This window comes from Haplochromis burtoni, unplaced genomic scaffold (assembly GCF_018398535.1).
Source record: "Haplochromis burtoni strain Fernald_Lab_line unplaced genomic scaffold, NCSU_Asbu1 Contig_1825, whole genome shotgun sequence".
NCBI lineage: Eukaryota > Metazoa > Chordata > Actinopteri > Cichliformes > Cichlidae > Haplochromis > Haplochromis burtoni.
In genome coordinates, this window is record NW_024584186.1 from 11,736 (window position 1) to 19,923 (window position 8,188).

An 8,188-nucleotide genomic window follows, 5' to 3' on the forward strand; every position below is an offset into this window, starting at 1 on the left:
GAAGAAGTTCAGAGAAAGGAATGAGCTCACCAGGGCGAATCCAGGTTTCTGTAAGGAATAAAACATCAAGGCCGCTAGTAGAGAAGAAGTCATTTAAAACAAAGGTCTTATTTACCAGCGACCTGACATTAAGCAGTGCCATCCGTGGCCAGTACAATGTGCTAGGATTTAAAGGTCCACATCTCACTATGTTGATGTGGGACTGTGAAAGCAGTATGCCAACATAGGAGAGTTGTCTCGCGTGTGTTAAGAAAGGCAAATGTGCTTGTAGCAGTATAGAAGTTACTGCATGTGGTACTCTAACAGTCAGAGTGTGTCCAAAAACTATGTCAGCAGATTTTTGCACTGCCTCTGCAGCTGCTGCACATGCTTGTACACAGGTGGGCATTCCTGAGGCCACTGAATCGAGTTTGCTTGAATAGAAAGCTAGTGGCCTGTGTTTTTCTCCAAATGATTGTGTCAATACTGCTTTCATGTGTTCCGTCTACATTTAAGTAGAATGGTTTGTCATAATCTGGCAATGCAAGCACAACGTTAGTTTGGAGCATGAGTTTTAGTTTAGTAAATGCTCCTTTGGCTTCTGGTGTCCACTGTATTTTATCTTTTAAAGCAAGATCTTTTCCATAGATTAGGTTTTGCAGTGGTTGTACCTGTGCCGCATATTCTGGAATCCACGCCCTGCAGAAGTTACATAACCCGAGAAAACTCATCATCTGTTGCTTAGTTTGTGGCTGTGGTGCATTTTGTATGGCCTCTTTTTTTTGTTTAGTAGTTTTTTCCCTGCACCTGAGAGGGTGTGGCCTAAGTATGTTACTTCAGGTCTCCATAATTGGAGTTTATTCAGAGACACTTTGTGGCCTTTTTCTGCTAAGTGATGTAACACCGCCATAGTATTTTGTTTACACTCTTCCTCTGTGTGGCCAGTCACTAAAATGTCATCTACGTAAAGTAGAAACTGCCCTCCTGCTGGCAGGAGGCAGGACATCATTGATTTCTTTAAAGCTTCAGCATAGAGAGTGGGGCTGTTTTGAAACCCCTGAGGTAACCTAGTATAGGTGTATCGCTGTCCCTCAAATGTGAAGCCAAACAGATGGTGTGAGTCAGGATGTAAAGGCACTGACAAAAAGGCGTTTGATAAATCTATCACTGAGAACCATTGTTCTTTTGGTGTGACTTGATTCAGTATAGTGTGAAAATTTGCTACTACTGGTGGTATCATTTTAGTAATTTAATTTATTGCTCGCAGCTCATGTACCAAACGATGCTTTCCAGTATTAGCTTTCTTTACTGAGAAGATTGGAGTATTGCAGGTAGCAGAATTAGTTTTTATTAGAATTCCTGCTTTTTCCATATCCTTCATCACTGGCTTAATCCCTTCTGTTACTTCCTTAGATAAGGGGTATTGTGGTTTAATGGGCCTGTGGGATGAAACAGTCTGTACTGTTACAGAGTCTGCGTTTTTTATTAATCCCACAGTTGGTCCATCCGACCACAATGTTGATGGTAGGTTTTTAAGTGCTGTTTCCTCTTCCAGCGAGAAAATTTCTCATTCTTATGTGCTGTGGTGCAGATGATCGTTGGGTGTAGTTCTTATCACCCAGCCAAGTGTGTATCTCATGCACCCTGTTCTTTTACCCTGTGCCCAACCCTCTTCTTCTGTAGGTGTATATTTAGCATTTTCTACCTTTTGCAGGATGTTACCTAATTGATACCATTGTGTACCTGCTGTTTTTGCAACTGACACATGGGGTTTTGTGATCCTGTTTAGTAATTTCAGAGTGGTTTACTGATACGGCCTTCGACTTAACCCTACAGGTGAAGCGGTATCAGTTTTATGAGATGAAACTCCTTTGTCACCAGTACGTGAGCCTCAGCAAAGAAAAAAAAGAAAATAAAAAATGAAAATAGTTCAGCAGCGTATTGTGCTGTAAAATCAACTTACTTCCAGACACATACACACATAGACATTTGCGCGCTAATTTGTCACAAAGTATTTTACAGCTACCTCTAAAACCAGTCTAAACACAGTTCTTTTTGCCAAACTTAAACCTATTTTATCACGTTTCTTTAAACCTTTGCGGCCGTTTTATATATCAAAATAGTGTTTCTCACCCTCAGACGTCAGACTGAATCCCACTGTGGACCAGACTAAGGACACCGGCCCGAATCCGAATTTAACGGTCCAGGTCTTTCGGCCTCGTCTAAGAGCGCTGTGCACAGACTTCGGTGCTGGCTTCCCACGGCATCAGAAATCAGTGCTGGATCCTAGAACAGAGTCACAGATAACAGTTCTGATGTTTCTGCCCCGGCTACGAAGGACCAAAATAAATGTCGAGATTTATTCTAAAAGACACTTCTTCAGCTGAGAGTCAGAGAGTGGAGACACACACGCTGAATTTTTACTTGCAATGGTGATCACAGAACGCTCACACCAGAGTGGGAGCCCTGTGATGTGCGCTCTGTTCTTGCACTTGTCTTTATTTATACACGAGAAAAGTAATACAATAATGAATACATCTGTTCATAGACAGAGGAATGTTAGTGCGTATGTATGTGCATGTGTGTGTTGTGGGATACAAGAAGGGAGTGAAGATAAGAGTGGTTCAGGTTTATGTGTGTGTGTTGTGGGATTCAGAAGGACGCGGCCCCGCTTCTTGTTAGGGAGTGCAGATAAAAGTGTCCAGCTCTCCTCTTTCTGGCAGGAGTGAAACAGTAATAGCTTGTTCAGCTATTATCGCTGTGAAAAAGATTTATAAAACAGAAACAAGTCTTGTAGTGGACAACAGTCTAAGTCAGCGGTCCCCAACCCCTGGGCCTCGGACCGGTACCGGTCCGTGAGTCGTTTGGTACCGGGCCGCGAGAGTTGAGGCTCAGGTGTGAAATGTATGGTTTTCAGGGTTTTTATCGGTTTTCAGCGTTATTTTGTTATCGTTTTTATCGTTAACTCCGTTTTCCTGGGTCTTTTCACGTGTGTTATGAATAAATCTTCTTTTTTTCGGTACCGGTACTAGTTTTATTTTGTTGTATTTATCCGCGACACCTTAAAGGCCGGTCCGTGAAAATATTGTCGGGCATAAATCGGTCCGTGGTGCAAAAAAGGTTGGAGTCCGCTGGTCTAAGTCATCAAAAGGTCATATGCAAACTTATATCATTAAAAGCTTATACTGACTACTAAGTACAATTTTCCATTGACAAATAACTTTTAATAAACAATATTCAGGAAAAAAAAAAGATTTATTCACATAGTAGTTAATGCAGACAGATGCTGATTTCTGAATACATTTGAGTCCATGTCCGGTTTTAGAACAATCAGCTTGTAACGGAAATAACGGGGCCAAACTATAATTTCATTTTCACTCTGTGTTCAGTAGAGTCATTGTAGGTGTGGTTTGGCTCATGCTGCCTGTTGAAGAAGCTGCAGCACAGTCTTTGCCTTTCACTGCTTACTCCACTTCTGTTGGCTACACAACACTGTTTAGACTGAACATCGACAGAAGCAATTACAACCCAAGCATGGCTGGCAAGTTCGGTAAGTCATCATGTTAGTCATGTTTTCTAGTGTTACAGCAGTGATCATGGCTGATTTAAAATCATGGTTGGTTGGCAGGTAGGTCGATAGATTATAAAAACAAAAACAAGATCATTGAGGTCAGTATTAGACACAGACCTGTGATGGTTTAAATAAATGTTTTAAGTCTGAAAGAGAGTAGGTAGAAGCTTAATGTTTATCAAGACCTACCCCATTATACAAAAATGAAAAAAAATAAAAACTACAAAACTACTTTTGCACTGCCTACATTTTCATTAGCTAATAATAATAACAAGCTATAATAATGGGCAATAGGAAGACAAAGACTCACTGTTCTCCTTTGGTCATTATTATTGTCCATAGTGCTCCTTTCTAACCATGTCAACCTGCTCCTTATTTAACCAAGTCTCTGAGACAGCAGTTTGTGAATTTTGCTCTGAGATGTGGAAGAGAGGTCATAACTTTTGAATGTCCATTAAGATTTCTGCTATTAAATATGTTATCCACTGTAACATTATAGTTACACGGTTCATAAGTGTGATATTTACAAGCCATTTGTGATTATATCGACCAGAAAAGAAGAAAGAAATCCAGAATAATTGCATTTCCTGATAGCAAAGTGTCAGGATCATTACTGAGGATGACTCTGATTTCACAAGATCAACAGCAGAATAGAGACTTGTGACCCATCTCTGTAGATGTTGAATTAACTTTTGACCATCTACCAGAACATTTGTAACCTAAAATACCAACCCCAAACCCGGTGCATGATCAGGTATATGTATAATAAGTACAATGTATTTCATGCCATGTATTCTTTCTGATCTTTCTACACAGATTTCTACACAAATGATGAGATGAGGATTGTGATGGTGGGGAAGACTGGAATTGGGAAGAGTGCTACTGGAAACACTATTCTGGGCCGTGAGTGCTTTAAATCCAAGTTCAGTCCCAAATCTATGACTGTAGAATCTTCCAAAGGAAAAGCTAAAGTGGATGGACATCGCGTTGCTGTCATTGACACCCCAGGCCTGTTTGATACCAGGGTTGATGAAGAGGAAACTCAGAAAAATCTCCCTCGGGGCGCAAATCGTGTCTTTTTCTTGGGCCACCGCTTTCCAGTTACCACTCAGCCACCCACCATCACCGCTAGGCACGCTTACAACCCACTGGAGATTCCGGATTGGGACACCGCCGATGGGTTAATAGCTGAATTCGACCTGAGTGCTTATTTTTCACGACATATCCGCTTTTCATCCAGAGCCCTTTTTGGCATTACCGATTTTTCTAGGCAGGGAATGGAGACTGTGTAATCAGTTAACTGGAAAGGCCTGTTCACTCCAGACAACAGTCAACCAGCTTAAGGCAACACTATAATGTGTGCCCAAGTCTGGGCTATACTCATTCTCCTCTCGCGCTGGGATCGCTTCCTCTCCCCCAAGATGAGCGCCCATGATGACCCTTCTGGTTACTTACCCTCAGCTTCTCTGGACCCCTGGTGGCCATTGATGGCCAGCGTGAACTGGCACCGTGGCCCGACTCAGCTTCCCAGGAAAACTATGGCGAGCGATGTCCCGTCAAGTGCCCTGCGCAGCTCACAGTTCCTACCGCTTTATGTGAATGACGCAGAGGAAAAACAAAACAGACCCGGCCACTGCAAATAGAAGATTCCTAACTGACAGTTTAATCCTTTGGCCCACTCGTTCTTCAAAAGTCAGGCCCTCAAATACAGAGGCCCCACATGATGGTTCCTCTCCACTGGTTTTATCGCTCTCATGAATGTGATGACCAACCTTATGTGTCACTGCCAGAGCCACATGCTACTGGTTTTGTTTCAAATGTGCCAGAGGCCCACATGCCTACTGGTTTTGTTTCAAATGTGCCAGAGGCCCACATGCCTACTGGTTTTGTTTCAAATGTGCCAGAGGCCCACGTGCCTCCTGGTTTTGTTTCGTGTGTGCCAGAGGCCCACGTGCCTCCTGGTTTTGTTTCGTGTGTGCCAGAGGCCCACATGCCTCCTAGTTTTGTTTTGCGTGTGCCGGGGGCCCCGGTGCCCGCTGGTTCTGCGGCTGTTTTTGCTGGGGGGCCCGAGGAGCCCGTCCAGCCTCCTGTTTCGCCTGCTGGGGGGCCCGAGGAGCCCGTCCAGCCTCCTGCTTCGCCTGCTGGGGGGCCCGAGGAGCCCGTCCAGCCTCCTGCTTCGCCTGCTGGGGGGCCCGAGGAGCCCGTCCAGCCTCCTGCTTCGCCTGCTGGGGGGACACCAGAAGGAAGAGCACCGGCGACACGAAAGAAAAGCGCAGTAAACATGTGGCACACGAGAGCCAGGAACTATCGCCACGGGGAATACAGTAGTGAGAACAGTGAGGGATGGCGCCAGAAACCGAGTAGAGACCCTCCAACCAAAGAATCAGGCTCAGAGAGAGAGGCGAGACCTGGTGGAGCGCATGACCTATGGTCTGTCCAGACCGAGCGAGGCGTATGCTCCAGCCATGTGGGACTTGAGTAGGCTGACTTCCACCATGGAGGAATCGTGGCAATGAGCAGAACGCGCCTTTAAACCGAGTTAACTCGAGATTAAGAGGAAGTCTGATCACGATATGCAAAAGAACAGACCGCAAGACTTTACCAACCTGTCCTCACTGCACCAATTCAGACTTGAAATAGCAATACAACATACTGACAGCCAGAGATATTCTAGATCTTATCGCCTTGGCCCGGTGTGTCATCACAATCGCGCCTAAATTGCCCTCTGCCTGCGTGGCGATTCCTCTGCGCAGATTTATCTGTAACAATTAAACAATTCCACTTCCTTCCACACTTGGCTGTCCTATCAATGTCATGTCTGTGAGCCTATCGTCCTCATATGAGACATTTTATACGAGTCCTTGTGCCCCTCAGCACATATTCGAGACATATTCTGTACAAACGTGCCGCGCATTGCGTGTTTCCAGGCTGCATCCTCTAAGTCTAGTACAAAGCACGCTTCGCATAAAAGCTGATCTGGGTTCCAGCTTCATCCTCTCAGCCCTCCTGGTCCTAGCCCTTCAGCTGTTTACACCAGCATATGTCTTCGCTCTTACCACCATGCTTTCATAGTCTTTACAGTCTCCTTCTTGCGATCGATATCCTTGAGACCAGCATCCTACGCCAAGCCCATTCTTGAATGCTCAGCTAATCTGTAACCTCTGCTTGCTTCACCAGACAAGCTGCTGTAATTTTGAGTCATTCAGGCATCTTTTATTCTTTAGGTATGTTGAATCCAGCGATCCTCTAGGCTTCTAAACATTGCTATGGTCCAGCTCTCCCTTTCTATTGTAACAGTTTTGATCAGACCATTTTTCTTCTCTCCCATACAAGTCCTACCTGTGTTTCCAAATTACAGCCGCCAGATTCGCCAGCTGGACCATATTGAATTTTCCCTCCTTATATTCTATCCCTTAGTGACAGTTCAATCTGTATTCTGGAGTCATTTGTGCCCGCTTTTTGGGATTCAAGAATTCGTGCCCTGGAGTATTCTCCACCATTCCAACTAGTCAATTCTGATAGTCTTTAGAGATATCCTGCCCTATGTATGTATCTTTGATATACCTTCTCTCAGGCTGTCCGCATTGAATGTTCTGGTTCTCTGTTTGATAAGATTATTTCACATCCTTGCAAGGCATCGTGCAAGTGTCAACATTTCCATCCTATCTCTGGCTAGCACCCGAACTTCTTCACTTTCTTGGTGAATGAATCCATCTTTGCTCCAACTTTTACCTTCCCCTTGACTCAGTTGTTTGCGTTGCCTTCACATGTGTGACTCGCAACCTGACAATAAACTTAGATTTGTGAACTTTGTGCCATGACCTCTAGAACTGTAAGCATTTGTCTGTCATGTGAAGGCTGTGTGCAGGCAGGAGTGGTAATATGGAGGACCCTAAGCGCAGGCGGGCATACGGACAGGGGGTAGATCACAACACGGACACAGAGAAACACAGGGCTTAAATACGCAGAGGGAGCAATCAGGGAATGGAAAACAGGAGGGAAACACAGCTGGGGCAAATCAGGCCTAACGACACAAAGGAAGAAAAACCAGACACATTAACATGAGACTATCAAAGTAAAACAGGAAACACTGACTGAACTTATAGACACAGACTCACAAGCAGGCACTGCAACAGAGACGTGGGAACAGGGCAGACACAGACACTGACTGGACAAAGAATGGAGGGAATAAGGAAACCAAAACCTGAGAACTACATAATCAAACACCAAGAAGAACTGGGGAAAACATACAACCTTCACAAAAATAAACTAAGAAGAGAACACAAATAAAGGGTACAAAACAGAAACCATTGGGTCAACGACCCAGGAACCCTTACAGTCCTTGTTTCTGTAGCCTAGTTGTCTCCTTTAAAATAAATTTGTAGAGTCACTGTCATAATTCAACTGAGTGTTGTTCTCAGTGTCGCTGGTTAACTTTATAATTTTATTAATATAATTCTGGAAAATACAAAATATTAAATTACAGGTTGAATAGTAGTATCCTAGCTTCTCATTGTTATTTACTACTGCATCACATTCTGATCAAACTACTGCCACAAGCAGTAATTTGATCAGAATAGTGAAAAACTCTACCTGTCCCTGCTGAATCAAAGCAGAAGCAGAAAGGTTTCTGGGTTG

General features: G+C 44.0%; 1 protein-coding gene across 1 annotated transcript; it reads left to right on the plus strand.

Annotated features, from left to right (window-relative positions):
* Positions 1 to 3,376: 3,376 nt before the first annotated feature.
* Positions 3,377 to 5,153, plus strand: LOC121813518. Its single transcript, XM_042217337.1, has 3 exons — positions 3,377 to 3,529; positions 4,367 to 4,730; positions 5,012 to 5,153. Exons 1-3 carry the CDS (start codon positions 3,397 to 3,399, stop codon positions 5,151 to 5,153), a joined length of 639 nt encoding a protein of 212 aa, XP_042073271.1. The 5' UTR covers positions 3,377 to 3,396.
* Positions 5,154 to 8,188: the final 3,035 nt, after the last annotated feature.